Source organism: Sebastes umbrosus, chromosome 14, assembly GCF_015220745.1.
Source record: "Sebastes umbrosus isolate fSebUmb1 chromosome 14, fSebUmb1.pri, whole genome shotgun sequence".
Taxonomy (NCBI): domain Eukaryota; kingdom Metazoa; phylum Chordata; class Actinopteri; order Perciformes; family Sebastidae; genus Sebastes; species Sebastes umbrosus.
In genome coordinates, this window is record NC_051282.1 from 5,334,037 (window position 1) to 5,356,254 (window position 22,218).

At 40.5% G+C, this 22,218-nt stretch overlaps 1 protein-coding gene and 1 long non-coding RNA gene across 2 annotated transcripts; one reads left to right on the forward strand and one right to left on the reverse strand.

Moving 5' to 3' along the window:
* Positions 1 to 1,154: 1,154 nt before the first annotated feature.
* Positions 1,155 to 21,094, reverse strand: LOC119501703. The gene is made up of 3 exons (XR_005209885.1): positions 21,083 to 21,094; positions 19,482 to 19,484; positions 1,155 to 2,164 (listed from the first exon to the last, which is right to left on the reverse strand). It is a non-coding gene; the product is annotated as an uncharacterized LOC119501703 (long non-coding RNA).
* On the forward strand, positions 2,899 to 15,617 carry aoc2 (amine oxidase copper containing 2). The gene is made up of 5 exons (XM_037792271.1): positions 2,899 to 4,477; positions 8,609 to 8,727; positions 11,097 to 11,263; positions 12,833 to 12,965; positions 13,047 to 15,617. Exons 1-5 carry the CDS (start codon positions 2,899 to 2,901, stop codon positions 13,326 to 13,328), a joined length of 2,280 nt encoding a protein of 759 aa, XP_037648199.1. The 3' UTR covers positions 13,329 to 15,617.
* Positions 21,095 to 22,218: the final 1,124 nt, after the last annotated feature.

Below are 22,218 nucleotides of genomic sequence, written 5' to 3' on the forward strand. Positions count from 1 at the left end.
GTCAGCGGGAGAAGCCTGGTCTTTGTTTAGCTGTGAGCGCAGAGCTTTGACAGAAGAACACAGTACTTTGCAAAAGTTCAGTGGCCACATAACCATCAGAATAAGGTCTAACTGTGAAAGCGGGGGAAGAGGAGTTGATATTGGTCCGCCCATTGATACCTCATGGTGTAATAGATCAGTCTTTTTGTTCACTATGCTTCTCATAGTCATTAAGACAATGGGCAACGGCTTCAGTCCATTTAAAAATATATATATTTTTAAATATTTAAAAAGCTTTAGTCCAAAAAAAATGAAATATCACCAATTACAAGAAAATATTCAATAGCACAGCATTGTATTAAGTCTATTAGCATATTTGCAAAGGGTCCACAGTGATTCTTAGTATGTGAAATAATTGTTCAATAAATAATTATTCCAGTTCTTCTGTACCTTTTTTGGAGTATAGGAACCCTCTTTACATTACGGTAAATATATGAAGAGAGCAAGAGGCATATTAACTATTAACCCAATGTATATTTTGTAACATGTGCAACAACATTTTACAACTAGAAACACAACAAGAGTCAGTTCTGTGCTACTGTAGAAATATGGCGGCCGGCTCCGTGAAGAGGACCCTCTCCATATGTAGATAAACCAGGCTCATTGTAAGGTAACGAAAACACAGAGATTCTTAGTTTTAGGTGATTATACACTAAAGAATACATACTTTATAATATTATATTATATTTCTGCCAATAAATCATCCTTAATGCTACACACTGTTCCTTTAAGTAAAGTGAAAAAATATAATTAAATCTACACAAGAATAACACACACAATGTTGCAGCCAGGAATTCTAGGTTCAAAACCTTTAAAATATAGAGAAACACAATGAAATTAAAACAAACAATGAAGTATTAAAGAGGGAAAAAAAGTTTATTTCAAAAAAAAAAAAAAGTTTTATATTTCAAACCATCTAAAGGACATTTGTCGGACTACAATCTATGCCCTCATCCATCGGCTCTGACTCTGAGCCAGAAACCTCAGCAGCACTCATATACACCAAACCTCCCAGTGTCATTTATATCTATATTCTGAAGGATTTTAACAGAGGGGTTTGTTCATATATCATTCATAGCCTGATTTATAGAACTTTTTTAAATGATTTTTTTTTAAGCTGTTGGACAGTATTTTCTCATTTACTGAGTGATAAAAAGAGAATGCCCTCTGTAAAAACATTTGATTCTAATATGTCAACAAAATGAAACCACAACTTTGAACCTGACTTTATTCAGTCTTCAGATTTCCGATCTGGAAATGTATGCAAATTAACACATATTTCATGAGATAATGCCTCACTTGCATATTTAAACATACATTTTCAGAAAACTTTTAATAATAAAAAAAATAATCTTAGTGTAAATGTAAAAGTAATCCACTGGGGAAGTTTCATGGTGGTATCTGTTTAGATTTTTTTGTTTTTTTTCCCCTATTCTCCTGGGTCGTCTCGCCTTTGGTATATTTTGATGCTAATACTTTTCTTCTTTTACTTAAGTAGGAGTTTGAACGCATGCCTTTTATTTGTAGACTAAGAGAATATTTCTATACTGTAGTAGTGCTACTTTTATTTAAGTAAAAGATCTGAAACCGCTATAAGGCCTCTTGAATCCTTATACAAACAAACTCTAAAAACTCTGGACAAAATGCATTCTCATCACTGTACAATACTGGAGAAATATAATTTACTGAGCTTTGAGAATTTTAGATTATTTTCAAATTTGTGCCTCGCTTATATAATTCATAATGGTTTGGCCCATCCTCCTCCACTGCGTGATTTTGTGCATTCTCGCTCAGTAGATTCTGTTAGATCCTTAAGAAGATCTTCTATGCAAGATTGTACTGTACCATTTCGCCTCACTGCATTTGGGCAATTAGCTTTTTTTCCTGTTAAGGCCACAAATCAGGGGAACACCCTGCCTGACGATGTGATGAGCTGCAGCTCTATCAGCACTTTCAAAACTTAAAACGTCTGTTGAAAACTGCTCAGCTCTGTACTCACTGATCTTTATTCTATGGTCTTCGTGACTTGCTTTTACTTGACAAGCAAACTTTGTGATGTGCTATTGTGTGTAGCTGTGTATTGTGCGTTTTGTATGTTCTTTCTTGTATGACTAGTATGTTTCTTCTACAGATGTGAATTAGCTTCAAGCAAGGGTGCCCAAACTTTTCCCTTAGAGAGCCAAAACTGGAACTCAAATTAAACACCTATTGTATTGTATTGTTAAGATGCAAAATGGTACTAGGATCCCAAGTTCCCATGTATACTGCATTAAAAAAACGGCATGTTTTCCCCAAAACTGCATAGGATTATTATAAAGTGGGCATGTCTGTAAAGGGGAGACTCCTGGGTACCCATAGAACCCATTTTCAGTCACATACCTGGAGGTCATTGGTCAAGGGACACCTTGACAAATGGCCATGCCAGTTTTTCCCCACCAAAATATAGCCCAACTTTAGAGTGTTAGCCTCCTTCCTGACAAGCTAATATGACATGATTGCCCACTTTGGGCAGCCCTGGTTTAAAGCTATAATCTGGTACTGTGCATCAAATGGTGACATTTATGTTTTAAACTGTACATGGTCCCTTTTAAATCAAATCAAATAAAAACAGAATACTTCTTCCACCAGTGCTTACACACTTAAACAGCGTGCGTAAACTTTGCTGGCCTGTGTAACAGAACAGAGGCTGCATGGAATTCCATAAGAGGAGGGTGGGGGGTTATATAATCTATGTGGAGTTAGAGAGAGGGGTGGGAGAAACGGAAGAGTTGAGGGGCGCGCCTCTACTCTACTTTTCTTGCCTCCTCCTGATCAGGGCTCATTCCTCTCCTGCCTTTTATCCAAGAAAACCCGTGCGTAATGGTGGAGCGGAGGATGAACTCCTTAGTGAAATGGGCGCTCGTCCTCTTCGTCCTCGTCTCCATCATCCTCAACATCGTCCTGATCGGCATCCACTCCAGCAGGGCGCCCAAATGCTCCGCGCAGCGCGTCCACCCGCTGAGGCGCAAACACGACGAGCGCAGCAGCCTCGTGTTCTCCGACCTCACCCTGGAGGAGTACAACCAGGTCCAGAAATACATGCTCCAGCAGAAACCCTTGAACATCTCCACCAGAATCCTCACCGAGCCGTCGGAGAACTTCTTGTTTCTAATAGAGCGATGTCTGCCCAAGAAAGCGGACGCGCTGCTTTACTTGGACGAGAAAGACGCCAGTTGTCCGGTTAGAGAGGCGACCGTGGTGGTCTTCTACGGTGCCCTAGGACTCATTAAGGAGTACGTAGTGGGGCCTCTTCCAGACCCGAAATACCACAAAGATGTCACCATGGAGAGGTACCACATGGATCTGCCTATGACTGCGCGCACCGTCACCGTGGGCGAATACAATCTGCTTTTCCATTTGTTCCAGAAGACCTGCGCCAAGATGGAGAAGCTCATGAAGGAGAGCTTCGACGTGGATGTGAAGAAGAATAAGCTGAACCCGTTCGAGCAGATGCCCCGGGGAGTCCGCTCCGGAGACAGAAAGACCTGGGTGGCCTTCTTCAGGGACATGAGCGGCATGTACCTGCACCCGGTGGGCTTCGAGATGCAGATTAACCACGAGAGCCTGAACGCGTCACAGTGGACGGTGGAGCGGCTGCTTTATAACGGAAAATACTTCGACACGGTGGAAGAACTCGTGCGTAAATACGACACGGGAGAAGTTGAGAAGATAGTTTACAAAGAGTCGCCTGATTATGGTTCACTGAAACCAAAAAACAAGCCTTTGCAGGTCGGCCCGCAGCAGTTTTACGCAGAAGGTAAGCGCTTCAGCGTCCACAACAACCACGTCCTCTACCTGGACTGGAGCTTCTCCTTCGGGCTCAGCTCGCTCACCGGCATGCGCGTGTTCGACGTGCGTTTTAAAGACGAGAGGATAATATACGAGCTGAGCGTGCAGGAGGCCATGTCGGTGTACGGTTCGGTGACTCCCGGGATGATGCTGACTAAGTTTTTGGACTCGAGTATCGGCATAGGGCGCTTCGCACACGAGCTGGTCCGCGGTGTGGACTGCCCCATCCAGGCCACCTACGTGGACACGTACCGGTACATAGATGTGGACGCTCCGGTGAGGTTTAGGAATTCAATCTGCGTGTTCGAGCACAACATGGGTCAGCCCCTGAGGAGGCACTTCGCGGACTTTTTCCACAACAGCTACGGGGGGATGGTGAACAGCGCGCTGGTGTTCAGGACGATCACGGCTATTGGAAACTACGACTACATGTGGGATTTCATCTTCTACCAGAGCGGGTCGGTGGAGGCTAAGGTGCACGCCACAGGCTACATCTCCTCTTCTTACCTGGTGGACGGGAGTCTGAAACACGGAAACCAGGTGGCGGACAAGGTGCTGGGGAACATCCACACCCACTTTCTCAACTTCAAGGTGGACCTAGACGTGTTGGGTGAGTAGTGGTGATGCATTTCAAACTGTTTATCTGTTGCAGGGCAGAGAGCAATATCTGGGTAATATGGAAAAAAAAAAACATGTCTATCATGCATTACTTATAATAAAATAAGATAAGATAAGATGAACCTTTATTAATCAAACATCAGCAACAAGCAACATCAGCAAACAGAGTGAAACACAGGAGAGGTAAAGGTATACAAAAATGATAAAAACAACAATAGAGATATAAAAGATACAGAGTGAATGGGTGAACATAGTGTGTGCAGTCCGTCAATAAATACATGTAGTATGTACAATAAATAAATGTAATATGTACATATGTGCAGTCTATAAAGTGGTATATAGGATGTATAGTGTAAAGTAAGTTTAAAGTGCGCCAGTGGTTAGAGTCCAGGATGGTTGCAGATTGTGCATGTTTAAAGGTAGATAGTGCATGTTTAAAGGCAGATAGTGCATGTTTAAAGGCAGACAATGCATGTTTAAAGGCAGATAGTGCATGTTTAAAGGCAGATAGTGCATGTTTAAAGGTAGACAGTGCATGTTTAAAGGTAGACAGTGCATGTTTAAAGGCAGACAGTGCATGTTTAAAGGCAGACAGTGCATGTTTAAAGGCAGATAGTGCATGTTTAAAGGCAGACAGTGCATGTTTAAAGGCAGATAGTGCATGTTTAAAGGTAGACAGTGCATGTTTAAAGGCAGATAGTGCATGTTTAAAGGTAGACAGTGCATGTTTAAAGGCAGATAGTGCATGTTTAAAGGCAGATAGTGCATGTTTAAAGGTAGACAGTGCATGTTTAAAGGCAGATAGTGCATGTTTAAAGGCAGATAGTGCATGTTTAAAGGTAGACCGTGCATGTTTAAAGGTAGATAGAGCATGTTTAAAGGCAGATAGTGCATGTTTAAAGGTAGATTGAGCATGTTTAAAGGCAGATAGTGCATGTTTAAAGGCAGATAGTGCATGTTTAAAGGCAGATTGTGCATGTTTAAAGGTAGATAGTGCATGTTTAAAGGTAGATAGAGCATGTTAAAAGGTAGATAGTGCATGTTTAAAGGTAGATAGTGCATGTTTAAAGGTAGATAGAGCATGTTTAAAGGCAGATAGTGCATGTTTAAAGTTCTTAAAGTCCTAATAGTTCTCATATGGGGGTCAGCCTTGGTTGTGGAGCCTGATGGCTACCAGCATGAAGGACTGACCCAGGCGCTTTGTGTTGTGCCGAGGGGGGTAATGCGTTATACTCTGCTTATAGCACTGTCTAATTATAATTTTGAGCACTCATTAATATTCATTTTATAATAACTGATAAGGTCAAGTATCATAACAATATCTATTTGCTGGTCACTCACTAACATTTTTTTTTGCAAGGATCATAGTGTATTATAATTCCTATAAAGTTGTAATAATATTTGTATAATGCATTTTAATAACTGTTATAATGCATTCTAATGTGATTATGACTTACTCTAAGCGGGCGTTGATTGCTTTAAGTTAAGCCAAACTCCATTTTAACAACCTTTTGTGTGTTGTTCTTGTCGTGGTGTGGGGTGAATTTAACATGGAACCCAAACGCAGAGTAACAGGCAGGAAAGTATTTGAAATAAAAGCGAGCTTTAATTAAACTAAGCTGAATATTCAAACAACAACCAAAATGCAGGGAGGGGAACCAAGTACGAAGAAACCACAAAGTATAAATGAAAACACACCAAAAAAACAAACAGAGAACAAAACGAAACTACAAATCAGAAGATACGAGAAACACGGGCAGGAGGAACACTAGGACCATAGCAGGAGGAAACAAGGAACACGGAGGACAAGGTAGACGGGGCTGGGGAGACAAACGAACCGACAAGGACAGAGGGGAACACACAGGCTTAAATACAAGACATGATTACACACAGGTGAAACAAATCAGGGCGGGGCAGACAATCAACAAAAGGCGGGAAAACAAACAAAGGAGGGAAGTAAAACCAGACAAGACACAGGAGGAGTGAACTACAAAATAAAACAGGAAACAGGAATGAGAATATAAAAGAAACCAAAACACAAACCAAAATCACATAAACATAACTAATAAAGACTGGCACAGCCAGAACATGACAGTTCTTGCATAGATTTTATGACATTTCTCACTTTACTGCATGAATATATTCATTTTTAGATGCATCATTTAAGTCACAACTGAAAGCAAAATGGAATAATCCATTTACCATTTTACTTTTCATATACCTTTATGCACATTCTCTGACAATTTGATAATGCAAAAGCCATTTTACATGTCATTTTCAAAGAGTAACCTTTAAGGCTTTATGGTTGATTGTTAATTCAAATATTTGAATACGATCAGCCATAACATTAAGACCACTGACAGGTGAAGTGAATAACATTGATTATCTCATTACAATGGCACCTGGCGGTGGGGGGGATATATTAGACAGCAAGTGAACATTTTGAACTTTGAACTTTGTGTTGGAAGCAGAAAAAATGGGCAAGCGTAAGGATGTGAGCGACTTTGACAAGGGCCAAATAGTGCTGGCTAGACGACTGGGTCAGAGCATCTCCAGAACTGCAGCTCTTGTGGGATGTTCCCGGTCTGCAGTGGTCAGGACCTACCAAAAGTGGTCCAAGGAAGGAAAACCGGTGAACCGGCGACAGGGTCAGACCCGAGACTCATTGATGCACGTGGGGAGTGAAGGCTGGCCCGTGTTGTCCGATCCAATAGAAGAGCTGCTGGAGCTCAAACTGCTGAAAAAGTTCATGCTGGTTCTGATAGAAAGGTGTCAGAACACACAGTGCATTGCGGTTTGTTGCGTATGGGGCTGCGTAGCCGCAGACCGGTCAGGGTGCCCGTGCTGTCCTAATGTTATGGCTGATCGGTGTATATGTATATATATTACTTTTTACCGTTCAACATTTACATTTGAGGAGGGAAATAGACATTAATGTAACAGAATATTGATTCATATTTGATCAGCACTGCCTAGTTTGACCGTTTGGTCGGAGTTCGCGGCTCTCATAGACGGCAGTTGGACAGCAGACCTCAGATCAGCTCTTACTGCTTGTTTTCCTCCGGTCTGTGAAATCTTGCAGATGCCGTTAGGAGCACCGGAGGACACAGAGGCACATGATTTTTTTTCAGGTTACCTGTTTCATATACTACTATCACAATATAGCGACCGTTTTCTAGAAATAACTTTTTTTAATCATATTTGCTCCAATCTCGCCTACTTCAGCTTTAAGTTTGAAAACACAGCCTCATCGATGTGTGAGACAGCAGCGTGACAGAGTATTCTGCAACGCTTTCACGTATTTCCTCTGCTCTGTCATGACTGTGCTACGGAAATCAGGTTATTATCTAACTGATTTGCTGAATTGCACCAGCCCAGCTGCCATTTCACCCCGGGCAGATAAACAACTACTTCCGGTAGATAAGTAGAACCAGCTTACTCAGTCCCGCCTTCCGAGAATCATTGACAGATTGCTAGAACTTGAAAATGAAAATGCACTTTACATTTGCCATTTAATTTAGTCAGGGGAACAGCGTGACAGCATTGAAATGTAATTAGAATTGGGGGCAATGCTTTTTAATTTTCACATTTGAATATTGAATGAATGAAATGTCAATTGGCTTTTGAATTTTCATTTTCAAATGGTCAGAAGGAATGTCATTGAAGGTGTATTCACATTGAAATGGTATATGGATTGTTACATTTTAATTTTAATTGTGACTTAAATGATGCATCTGAGAAATGCAAAATTAAGTTACAATATTTATATTGCATTTTAATTTTTAAATTTGAATTAATGTTGAATATTGTCAAATAACGCAGAGTTGGTCTTTGAAAATGAAATGTCAAATGGCTTTTCATTTTTAATATTGTCAGAGAATGCCCATGCTCGTAGTGAAAATGCAAATTGCATGATTGAATTTGAATTAAAATGTTGACCCAATTAATTCATATGTAAGTGGGAAATGAGATTACATTTTAATTTTAATTTAGTCCACCAAATGCTTCCGTAGACAGGGAACTACAGGAGTATCAAAATGCCCAATGCAGGTCTGTATTGGCTTTCAAACTACAACAGAAAACAAGTATTATTACAAACATTTTTGCTTAATTTCCCCCGCAGGAGTGAAGAATTTTTTCCAGACAAAAGACATGGAATATGTCAATATGTCGCTGCCGTGGATGCCTGATCACTCAGCTATGGTCCCTCAGCTGGTGGAAAAGCAACTGAAAACAGAACAGGTCTGGCCTCTTTCGCTTCCTTTAAATAGTTAATTGCATTTAGGTTTCTTTTAAGAGCATTTAGAGGAGAGTGTGCAACAAATGTCATGAACTTCATTAAGACTTTTGACAGCGTGGAGACGGCATGAAGTGGGGTTGGGCCGATAGACAATGACCTCGGGGATCGACGATGGTCAGAACGATCGCCGATAGCCGATGCCTTTGCTAATGTTAAGACGATATTTGGCTCTATTTTCCGATTAAATTAATATTTAATGCTGTTAAATATACTGTTGAGGTTTCACTATGGAGTTCAGTGGCTGTGCGTAAAGCAGCCAGAAAGCTAGTAGTTCTCTGTCTACATAAATGGGGAACTATTTTTAATATAACCAATCAAATCCTTTTATTTTAAACTGTAATTAATAAACTAGTAACGTCACCAAGTTAGAAGCAGGAGGTCACAGAGAATTATCACAAACTTTGCAGTTCACCTTAGCTGTATGTAACATTTTAGCCTCTTTCAGCTCAGGTTTTACAGCCCGTAAACTCGGTCTCATTAATCTCGTTTACAGCAACAGCAAGCCAGCTGTTAAAAAGCTCTATAACCCGCCACACACTCCCTGTTCAGCACCAAACAGCAGACAGACAGTTAGAGATTAGCTGGCGAACATAGTGGGGGCATTTAGCAGCTAAAATGCTAATGTTGCTCTGTAACTGCTGGATGTGTAAATAGGCAAATGTTTTTTTAACACCATTCATCATAACAACTTTATACAGTGATGTAAGTGTTATGTTTATAGGTTGTTCTGCTGTCAGTTCGCAGGCCGGACACCGAAGTGGCCGCTCAGCTGCAGCACATTAAATAGCATGTAAACACACCTGCATATATTTTCGCGGCCAGTTTAGATGCTGGTGTCACTGTCCATGGCTTGTAAGCTATAGTACAAGTTTGTTTAGATCGCCCCTCTGTTCCCCTGTTGGGTTTCAGCCTGCCGGCTCCACTGTCAATCAAACGCAGACACCAACAAGCTCCTTCAGAGGCTGAGAAAAAATTAAACATTTCTGATATTTCCACAAAGGCCTTTGTTTCTTTCTTAACAAAAAATGATTAACAAAAAAAATTAAAGAAACATTTTGATATTATTTTTATTGCATAAAGGGGTGATTTATGGTGATTCCAGTTGGACTTTAAACAGTGACTTTATTGGCGCTATTGGTTATATTTTTAAGAGACTTGAGCTGCCTGATATCCTGCAATATTAAGATCAGGCAGCTCAAGTCTTTTTAAACTTGTCAAATAGCCCAATTATGATTTATTACTGACAACCCATAATGTGCTCATAGCCTACGTTTTTTTCTACGACTTTTGAAAAAGATTTTTTAATGCCAGAATCAATATATTTGGTTCATTTGAGTCTATGCTGAGGTGGAAGGAAGTTACTGCTTTTATTGTTGTAATGCGAGTAACGTGACGTCACATCAGTTCCGTATCCGCCAACCAAAACAAACGGCAGTGAGCCGTGATGAGAAAATAGAAAACGTTGGAGGGTTCGCTTGGATACGACCTGCACCCTTACATGTTAAATCCAGCGTGGTAAACACTACACATCCAGTAAAGTATGGAAACACTTTGGGTTTCACACAATACCAGGAAAAGCAGAGCTAGACATCACGGCAAAAGCTGCATGCTAACTCTGTCACGGACAGGAAACGTTATCATATCGCGGTAACGTGCGGCCGAGCCGGCTGTCACTCTCATCTCCATGGTCAAATGGGCCGACCCATATACTGACATTTATGTTAAATGCATTCAAACTGCCCCGATGGAGCTGACCATGGATGTATAACGAGAACGGAGCTGACAGGAGAGCTAGAGACGGACTTAGAGAAGTTAGAGGAAGTATACACGTGGGACTACGTCCGGTTTTCAAAATAAGGTGTTAACAAAGGGAACTGTATATACAAAATAAAAAAATAAAAAAAGTCCCTAGAAGTGTATATGATTCAACCTTTTCCCATGGTCTAGTGTTAAAAAAGTTAGCAAAAATCTCAATAAATCGTAATATCAGATTGCAATACTTAAAAATCGCAATACAAATCGAATCGGCACCCGAGTATCGTGATAGTATCGAATCAGGAGATAGGTGTATCGTCCCAGCCCTACTGTTTATTAAAATTAACTTGTTTCTTAATCCACCAGAGTTGCAGCCAAGTAACTCTTGAATCTTGAGTAGCTGCATTCACACGAGATCAGGCGGTGATTGTTAATTGTCGCAGTTAATGGGCCATTAAAGTGACTCGCCTGGACCTCCGCACAACCCTGCGGTGTACCGCCGTAACGCCTGATCTCGTGCGAATGCGACCTAATGTCTACTGTGACACCTCCACAGGAGGCAGCTCTGCGCTACGGCACCAAGACTCCTCGCTACCTCCACATCGCCAGCAACAAGACCAACAAATGGGGTCACCAGCGCTCCTACAGGCTGCAGGTGTTGAGCTTCACAGGGGACCACCTCCCAGAGAGCCAGCCCGATGAAAGGGCCATGTCCTGGGCCAGGTGAGACTGGACAGCCGCAATTAAAAAAAAACAACTTACATTCTCAAACGTTAATGATGATTGATGATTAAAAGTCGTGTTAGACAAGATGTTCTGAATTTCATAATGATTCATTTTTGGACCACTTTCAGTTTTTATGTTGTCACTGGGCCACATATTACATAAAACATGACATTAAATCTCACCTATATGCAGACAACATACTGCTGTATGTTACCCTAAGACCTGGTGTCTCTTAACTTATCATGTTTTTTTTTTTAAAAGTGATGATGGTGGTTATGTCATGGTTTCTCCAACTGAGGATCTCAAGTCAAAATCAAATCATGTTTAACATTCACAGATAAGGAGCAAGTAGTCCGTTCTTTCATCTCCCCTTATTTGGAGTATTCCACTTCTCTTCATTCAGTCTCAGCCGAAAGACAATCACTCGTCTCCAGCTTATTCAAGTATTTTAACAAATATAAGAAAAAGAGAACACATCATTTTTGCCTCTCTTCACCCCGATGTGTGTCAGAATTGATTTTAAGATCCTGCTAAAGACTTTTAAAGCAAGACTATGTAACTTGGTTTTGAAAGTAACAAAATCTTCTTTTTACAGAATTTGTAATCAATAAAACACACCTTTAATCAAATCAATGCACTCAGTGGTTTTGCTGCTACAGCCTTACTTTGTCTGGTCAGACAGCATGGTTTCTTAATATGTTCCCACACAACGAAACTGCGATGTCAATTACGTTGTGAGGGAAATATATATCTCCCTGATTACGTGTGTTTTTGACGTCTCACAAGTAGGCTACGTTGCTAATCGATGTCCATGTAGGGAAGAGGACAGGGTGCATTGGTGGGTCAACACGGGTCAGAAAAATGTCCCGACAACCCCAACAGAAGCACATGGTTAATTATTATGCAAAATGACGTAATTGGGCCTCTCCGGATGATATTTGTTTTCCTACCATGGCGAAAGCATGATCCGTCCTACTCTGCCTCTGGTTGGCTTACCCTGATATTCTTACCCTAAACCAAACTAATCTCACTCCTCATGCCTAAACCTAACTAACCCAACCAATGATGTCACTGCATAATAATTAGCCATGTGCTTATGTTGTTGTACAGAAAGTGAGTATTTTCAGAGCAAAGGGCTTTCGGAACAATGGGCCCTGTGAACAACGGGCAGTCAAATTCAGCTAGTGTAAACCCCAGTACTGTGGGGTCTGATCCCAGGGAACTGACCCAACTACCCGACAGATCAGCAAACTTTCTTTGAAGATGTCACCTTGGGCTGTGGAAATTATACTGGGCAATTTTCATTTCATTTTCATTCATGACCCATCATTTAAAGTTAGCCAGATTTTCCCCTAGCCTTAACAATGCTGCTAATGTTGACATTAGACATAAAAAAAAAAACATTGACATTCAACAGAATCTGGGGATCATTCAATAGCAACGTTCTTGTTTGGTGATAGTGTTGAAATCCCCTTCTAGCCACAACACAGCCGTATATCTTTAGGCATGGTTCTGCTGGCCATTCAAAGCCATCTCTCTCTCTGTGCCTTTTCTGTCTGTCTCCAGGTATAAGGTTGCCATCACCAAGCATAAGGACTTAGAGCAGACCAGCAGCAGTCTATACAATCAAGCCGACATGTGGACTCCAGCTGTCGACTTCAGCAAGTACATTGCAGACGACGAAAGCATCGAAGACGAGGTGCGTTGACATACGTAAACTTGAACTTAGACAACTTAGCTGAACGAATTTTGCATGATGTGTATGAAAATGTGCTTGCAGGACCTGGTTGCCTGGGTGACCACCGGCTTCCTCCACATCCCCCACTCCGAGGACATCCCCAACACGGTAACCGTGGGCAACGGGGGCGGGGTCCTGCTGCGACCCCACAACTACTTTGAAGGGGACCCGTCCATCCACTCTGCTGATGCGGTGTACATTGCCCCGGACAGCGCGGACAGCTGTGAAAACAATAGGATGGCCTGCATTGCTAAAGAGACCTGCAGCCCCGTCTTTGAACCATTCACCTACCACGGCTTCGAAGGAGTCATGTCGTTTGACTAGGTGTTAGCCCTGATGAACTCAGAGGTATGCTTGGGTTTTTTTTTGTCGATCTATCAAGAAGCTTGCGTCAATGTTATCATGTTTATAGAGGCAGTTTGGGACAGCAGATTATTTGTGTTTAAGAGGAACAGTGTGTAGTGTAAAACAAGGCCCACCTAAACAAAATCTATATTAGTTTAAGTGTATGCTATATTTAGAATATTTTCCGGCAGGGAATTGAACTGAGAGTGAAACTTATCGATAGTGTTTTTGTCAACGGAGTGCTGGCTTTGAAGAGAGCATATATAACTTTCACTCTCAGTTCAATTCCCAATCGGAAAGGGCTGTCTGACGGCAAGATAAAGCGGTGAAAATATTCTAAATATAGCGTACACTTTCGGTGGGCCTTTCTTTTAAGTTGCTAAAATACGTTTAGCTGCTGCCGCCGTACACAGCAGCACATTGCTTCGATCCTGCGTTGGTACTCCTGCCTGTTTCTCCAAATTGGGGGCATGCTGTTGATGTCAGACGCTGTCTGCTGTCGGTAATACACTGACTATGGATAAGTACCTAGTGCAGTGAAATAATCCTAACTATCAGCAGTCTAAGAACGTAGTAACAACAAGTGCCTTGCCTGATGACATTTCATTACCTTTACAAACTACCCTCAACTTACCTGCAATCAGGTCACTAGCACTTTGCAACTTGGATCACTGAAAAATCACTCTCATTTATAAGGATGCTGTTATTCTATAGTTTTCTTATTGTCAACAAATTCCACCAGACCTCTCATTACATTCTCCATATCCTCAAACCCAAGCCCATCGGTTCCTACTCAAAACACAAAACTATTATATATATATTTTTTTTAAAAAGGCTCAGGAATTTCCTAAAACAGCTGGTCACTGTAGTTTCCAGCAAACATTAACCACACTGGAGAAAATAGTGCATTTAATGAGGACTATTTTCAGTTGGTGATTAATCCACATCTGGTGCTCCAGTTTGTGGCAGCAGAACGGTGCAGGTGGGATTGAGTCAAACTAAACTAAAGTGTGTGTGTTCATGGTAATGAAGGAACATGTCAGCCAGCGTGGCTCACTGATGTGTTTTTAATAAATGGAGCTCTATGGCACAGAGGAAGAAGATATATCAAACTTTGGATAAACACACAATAATTGTTAGTAGGATCACTCCATTGTTGGTTTCTGTCTGGACATGGGGTTTGTTGGGGGACTTGTTGATAATAACAAAAATATAAAGTATCACCAGACTTATACTTTAAACTGAATGAAATGTCTCCGATCAATGCCATAAAGCATTGAGCTAATAACATACAGCAACTGTTTCAATATATAGTGAATATAATTGAAGATGGTGGACATAGTAAACATTATACCTGCTTAGCAAGTTAGCATTTTGCTCAGTGAACCACTGTGCAGCCTCAGAGAGCCAGTAGCATGGCTGTAGACTCTTACGGCGGGTTCACGTCAGGAAACGGAAGCACTGTGAAGCGTGGCGATTTTTCGGAGAAACGTTGCCTTTAAGCGTTCTTTTTGCGCCCAAGTAAATCAGTTGAGCTACTCATCTTGCCATGCTCGCGATCCTCAGCAATAGTCGGCGTCTGGTCTATTTTCTGCGTGCCGCGAGGTGATTCTGACAAGAAAACACACTGACAATCTGATTCTGACGAGATGACAAAATATGTATCCCACAAACGCCTTTGACTTCCCTCCTCCTCTCTCCCCCGCTGTTCTCCCAGAGTTTTAATTCCCCCGATTCCCGTCCAGTACCTCCTCCACCCAATCACATTTCAAAATCCATCCACTATATTTATTGGAAACAGCCGTGTGTCACTGCTGTTTGTGATTGTGGGTTTTAAATTATGTACTTCTTCCACATATTTGTCAGCTGTGTCTAAACAGAAAGCGAGAGAGAGAGAGGAGCAGACAGACAGAGACAGAGAGAGAGAGCTTTATAGTAAACAGCAGAGGAGCAGGATCGCTTGTTGACCGGCGTGGAGGAATGTACTTCTGGTGAGAAGAGCCAGAGACGATTAACAGCGTGGTGCTTCCGTCCCTATATGAACCCGCTGTTAGTCTTAATGTGCCTTTTTTGGTGGTATCACCAAAGATAGCAATCAATAGTGAAGGTATTTGTTTTTCTTATTTTTACTTCAGTTATTACATCTGTAAAACCAAAGAGTTGAATTTGTCATCATTAGAAAAAAAAACAAAGTTATAAGCTAGTCCAATTTTAAGACTGTTCACAGCAAGTTGATATTTTTTCAGTAATAAAGTGCCTGGGATCAATTCATGTTTTTTTTTTTCAAAAACGATATGATTACATCCTCAGAAATGTGATCTATGGTTTAACATTTTTAAAGCAAAGAGGCTATACTTTTTTTGTCCTAATTTCAGTTATGTTTGCAATCATTTTTCTCTTTTATGCCATCAATCACTTTTTAACATGGAGCCAAAATGAGAGACAGAATTCTTTGTTTCTCTATCTGTGTTTCTTACTTTATGAACCACTGTGATATAAACTGTGATATAAACATTTTAAACTGACACTGTAGAGTCAGCTGTGTGTAAAAATGTGCACTGAAAAATATGACCACCCGGTCCAAAGCAGGATCACTGTCTGATGTACGGCAAGCCGTTTTAACATTTAATAGCTCGACGCGATATTCTTTAGAGATATCTGCAACGTCATTTTGCCTAGTCAAAACTCTAATTCAAGATATCCCCAACTCTATTACGGATATCTACAATTCAGTTGCGGATATCCACAACTGAATCATGACTAGTCGTAATTCCAGTTTCAGATATCTACAATTTAATTCTGACTAGTCAGTTCAAGATATCTTTAATTCCCCTCATTTAAAGATTTCTACATTGTCCTTTTTAGATATCTAAAATTAAATGTTGACGTATATAGCTCTAACTGGTTCGCTACACGTTCCTCGATGATGAGCTCTTTCTATTTCATGTCATTGTCTAACTATCTGATCCACAGCTGTCCCTGACCGCTCGTCTCACAGTCGGCAGCACATAGAGACCGATGTTATGTGTCCAGCTCGGAGGACTGCTCGTTGTGATTAAAATGAGGTTGCAGCTTGTTGGTGTTTTAACTATGTCTCTCTTATGAGTTATTGATCGGAGAAGTTTGAATCTGTGAATATCTTTCCAACTTTACCGAACTATCCGAGTCAGCAAAAGCTTCTGCTGACACTGTTCAGATGCTTTGTTGGGCCGATATCCAACGGGAAGCCTTGATGAGCAACGTCATGACAACAGTTCTGACTAGTCATAATGAGGTTTGAGATATCTGTAACTGTTTTTTTAGGATAGTCAGAACTGAATTACAGATATCCCTAACTGTTGTTTTGACTAGTCACAATGACGTTATAGATATCTGGAATAAGAATTACGACTAGTCAAAATGTAATTGTAGATATCTCTAATGTTAATTCTGGATATTCAAGCTTAGCTGTTAAATGTTAAAACGGCTGGTCATACTGATGTGGTGGAGGCTTGGACTAACTGACTGATGTCTGTTTCATTCTGTACTGTATAATTTTACTACAGTGCAAAATTCTGAAGGAATGTTGTTGTTGTTAGTTCCTGTCAAAATAAAAGAAGAGATTATTTGTGAAAGATGAAGTCTTTGCAAACAGACACACACTCACACACACGCACACGCACACGCACACGCACACACACGCACACACACACACACACACACACACACACACACACACACACACACACACACACGCACACACACACACACACACACACTAGTTTTAAAAAAATTCTCACAAGATTTTGTGGAATTAGAAACATTTTGACTTTCAAATATTAGTGTTATTCAGTGGGGACATTTAAGGCTACTTATTACACGGCTGTGTTGAATACTAGATTTTGATTGGTCAATCACGGCGTTCTGCGATCTGTTATTTCTGTATAGTAGACCGTTGCTGTGGGCGCAGCTCTGATGTCGGACTCCGGAGGACCGTTTTTTTGTGTCAAAATATAGATTTCTTCAGTAAGTAGCCGTGTAATAAGCAGGATAATGTACAGCTAGCGGGTCATTGTTGTGAAAGAATCCCTGACAGGGTCACAACGATGACCGGCTCGCTGTACATTATCGCTTACTTAAAGCATTGCTAGACAGACAAAATATAATTTCAAGACACACAGACCGACAGTGAGTGTAACACATACCCCCCCCCCCCCCCCCACACACTCCCACTACTTAATGGAAAACAGAATCAGAGGAAGGAATGTGAGTGCATGGAGGGTTCAGTGATTTTTTTTCTTCTGTTTGTCCGTTGGTGAAGTCAGACATGGTAAGTGGTTCTTTGCCTCAGATGTCGAGTGAAATCTTTCTGCTCAAGCTTCCATTTTCCTCCGTGACTTCTCCATTTGTTGGAGAAAGGCCGTGACAGGATGTGAAAAACAAAGGAGAGCAGAGCTCCCATGGAGAACCCCCAATAATAAGCTGCACTTAAAAAAGACCAAGTGAGGCCTCGCTGAGGCGGACTGGTGTTGATTCGCACTGACGAAAAACCTACCTTGATTCCATGGCCCGTACAAAGTCATACCCCATTACACCAGTGGTGGAAGAAGTACTTAGATCCTTTACGTAAGTAAAAGTACCAATACAGTAATGTGACTATTACAAGTCCTGCGTTAAAATCCTACTTACTGTTAGTAAAAGTACAGAAGTATTATCAGCCAACTGTATCAAAAGTAAAAGTAGTAGTTGTGCAGTAAAATGTCCCCTACATCTGATTTATGATTACATGACTTTATTAGATTGCTAATACTGATTCATCAATGTGTAAGAAGCAATTTACTGCTTCATGAGCTGTCATGAGATGATAAATGGGAGTTGTTAGTTATTTACATATACTGTATAACCTTTTTTTAAAGCTGCAGTGGGTAGAAATGGAGCAAATATGATTAATATTTGTAAAAATGGTCACTATAACCTGACAGTAGTGTATGAGACAGGTAATCTGAAAGAAATCATGTGCCTCTGTGTCCTCCGGTACTCCTAACGGCATCTAGAAAATTTCACAGACCTGAGAAAAACAACCAATCAGAGCTGATCTGGAGTCTGCTGTCTCTGAGCAGCTGTCAATCACTTCGCCAACTCCGATCAAACGGTCAAACTGGTCTGCGCTGATCAAATATGAATCAATATTCTGTTACGTTAATGCCTTTTTCTCTCCTCAAATGTTTTCAGAAACATCTTGTAGTGTACTGTTTAGCTGTAAAATGAGAAAGTTTGTGACCCGGCAGCCATGTTGAGATCTGTTGAGGAAATACCAAGCACCACCCACCAGCCGGAGAACAGCCAATAGGGACACTCTCTCTCTGAAATGACCTGTGATTGGCCAAAGTCTCCCGTCACGGACTCAATTTTTTAAAGTCTGAAAACAGAGCCAAGAGGAGGTGCAGAAGTCTGGTTTTCTCTCAGAACACTTGAAATACAATATGCTGAAAGGTTATTATGGAAATTTTTGCCCGATGGTGCCAAAATATTCTGCCTACTGCAGGTTTTAAGGAAGCAGGACTGTACCAGTCTATGCAGAAAACACAGATTTGCACTGTGAAGTGTGATGGAAACATGAGTGTTGCCACTTTAAAACATCTGGAACTTGTCAGCAAGGTCAGGGGGATCATGGGAGCTGATCTGGCCTGAGGCAAAAACAGTTCTCATAAACACATCCTCAACACACGTCACAGAAAACCAACCGAACATGTAGAGTAGCTGGTGAGGGTTCATGATGATTCTGATTACATACCTCTTTCATGCAATCTGAATCATCATGGTGTATTATGAAAAAATGTTGGTAATTTTTTTCTTTCTTTTTTTTAAGTTGTTTGTGAGTAAACTACAAAGTAAATTCCTGTTTTCAAAAGATTAAATGGTTAGTTCAAACAACAACAAAAATCCCCACACATCATTTCACTTACCTTTTGTGGTATGGACCCATAGATATTCTGGGTAAGGATGGGCGATATGTTGAATACACTCGATATATTGCGGCTTGTTCTACGTGGGATGTAGTAAATGACAAAAACATCTAGTACAAATTGACACATAAAGGAATATCTCATTATCTTAGCCAATGATTTATGTACTGTATTACATTGAAGAGACTTGCTGCTTTTGCTATTTGACTTGATAATTTGCGATGAGGTGAAAAAAAGAAATAAAATGTGTTCTTCTCGCATGCCCCTTCTGTGAACGGATAATCCAAAAACATAGAAAATTCTTGATAAATTGAAGCAAATTCAAATCAAAACATCCTTTTACAAACTCTCACACGCTTTGATAGGCTACTCTATCAAAACATAAGCACAACTACAAGTCAAGTATACCTTTCTAAGGCAAGAATACATAATTATACTTTTCTTAAGTACATCTCAATCAAAAGTACCAGTAGGCCTATAAGCCAAATACACTTAGACTTTTCTGTGTACTTGTCAGTATGAGCCAAGTAAACTTAAGTATACTTTTGTACATAAAAAGTAAACTGAAAGCACACTCTCTTATTCAAAGTTTAAAAGAATAGCATACTTGAATAAACTTCTTTTTGGTAAGGGGTATTTATTTAGCGTTATCTGGTTTCTTATAATGAAATTACAGTGTAAATCATGGCCTTTATTATCAAGTGTCACAGAGAAACCAGTACTAACAACTTTATGGACCTTTGCACTTTACTACAAGCTCAACTTGTTGTGGTGCTTGGCTGAGATTGACCGGCCACGCTGACCTGCTGAGTTAGAGGAGGTCAAAGAATAAACGCTTATCAGTGAGATATCATGATCTAGGAGCGGTGCTTTGAGCTATGTTAATATATACGCATGCCAAGATGCTCATAATGACGATGACTACGTTTACATGCACAAAATATTCAGTTTTTTGCCCCTTATTCTGAAAAAGACAATATTTCTACTAAGCAGTTTACATGGGTTAATGAAAATGAATGTTCCACTAATATTTCTGTTTACATGCAGCTGTGCATACTGCAATATTTGCACATATCCAAAAACCTGTTGATATCAAAAGTCTTTCATAATATTTAGAAGTAGGTGTGTTTATCCAGAGATGTGGGCTTTTCTTTTGGGCACGCATCTCTGTAAACTGTCGGCCAGTTGGTTTGTGTAAAACGCACAGAGCTGATCACAAACTGGCAAAATACAGGCCGTGTGGTGCAAACTGCTGTAAAACCCCAACTGAAACGCATGTTCTGAATGCGCTGTAGGTCGAAAGGATGCTACTAAAACCTGAATATTAGCATATCCCGCATGCCGTAGTCGGAAAACGCTCCGTTCGGAATATCCAAAGGGAATATGCTGTTTACATGACCCTTATCAAATTCAAAATATTGTGAATAATAGTGAAGAATTCATGTGCATGTAAACATAGTCAATGTTAACATCCTGATGTTTAGCAGGAAATATTAACCATATACTAAACTACTCGTATATACTAGTATATTAGTGTGCTAACATTTGCTAATAAGCAGTAAACACAGCTGAGGCTGATGGGAACGTCATTAGTTTTGCAGGTATTTGGTCATAAACCAAAATATTGGAAGAATAAAAAAATGGACCCGATGATGGTGCTAGATGAATAGTCAGAGGATCACCAAAGATTTTACAGTTTATCCTCAAGGGACCCAAATGTTACGATAATCCAGACATTGCAAAAATCTCAAACTGCTGACTATTTGTCTGAATACTGTAAGTGAAAACTTTTGACCTGCTGGTGGCGTCAACTTATATCGTCATGGGGTCTTGAATATCTGAAGCAACGTCACAGCAATTGATCCAATAGTTGCCGAGACATCAGAGGATCACCTAAGTCGATGAGATTCATCCTCTCTGGACTACAAATGTCTTTCCAAAATGTTATGGCAGTCCATCCACTAGTTGTTGAGATATTTCAGTCTGGACCTAAGTGGTGGATCGACGGACCGTCCGTCATTGCTATCCCAGGCCACAAGCCTGGCTGGAAATAACAAGGATGGGAAATCACTACAAACAAGGCACGGGCCAAGCAATGTATATTTTAGGACTGATGGATGGATGGACGGACTTTGCTGTTTAAAGTATAAAAACGATGTGTAACAGAAAATGTTTGAATCACAGCTAACTGGGGGGTGATTGTCTTCCATGTAAAATCTATGCAAAGCCATTATTCAAACTAAAAATATTTACACTCACACAAAATAAACAGCTGGAATCAAAAGTTGATTTAGTTATTTTTATGAATATCAGCAAAACATTCAGTAGCCGACATGCTGCGTTTAGTCACAGAGAAGGAGAATCCTGTGTACGTACAAGGGTGCAAACACTTTTCAAGCTGCTGATAGGATTTAGTATAAAAACAAACAACAGTAAAAGCACACGGGACTGTTAACATTTCCTTTCCTGGCCGGTTTCCAGACAGATACAATGGGCAACAGTGAGTTTAAGAAGTAGGCGAAATACAAAGAGAGCAAAACAAAGGCAAAAACAACAAACACCTTCAGCCTGGCACTTCTGTGACGGGCAGCTCTACATGAAGCTGCTTCAGAATCTCATTTATTGCAAATACACTTGTCATTATTGTATCTATACTCAGCCGGTCAATAGTGGGTGCATGTGCAGCACCCCACCAGCCGCAAAGCTTAATTCAGAGTCAGCAAGCTTAAAAAAATACTATTACACTAGAATGGCACTCGGAGAGCACAGACCTTCCTATTCTACTTGGGGCTTCATCACACCCTTAAAGTATATGATATTTTGATGGGGTCTTATCGCCAAAGACTATTCACATTTCTCATCCTGTGTGAACATGTCAATTAAATAAGTTTTCACTAAAAAAATGAAGTCTCACCTGATTGAAA

What these genes read in the sequence shown, in the direction of transcription:
- aoc2 (XM_037792271.1), top strand. Translation starts at nt 2,899, where the DNA reads ATGGTGGAGCGGAGGATGAACTCCTTAGTGAAATGGGCGCTCGTCCTC. An exon ending in GGTGGACCTAGACGTGTTGG is followed by an intron (nt 4,478 to 8,608) that starts GTGAGTAGTGGT and finishes TTTCCCCCGCAG; the next exon opens with GAGTGAAGAATTTTTTCCAG. An exon ending in AGGGCCATGTCCTGGGCCAG is followed by an intron (nt 11,264 to 12,832) that starts GTGAGACTGGAC and finishes GTCTGTCTCCAG; the next exon opens with GTATAAGGTTGCCATCACCA.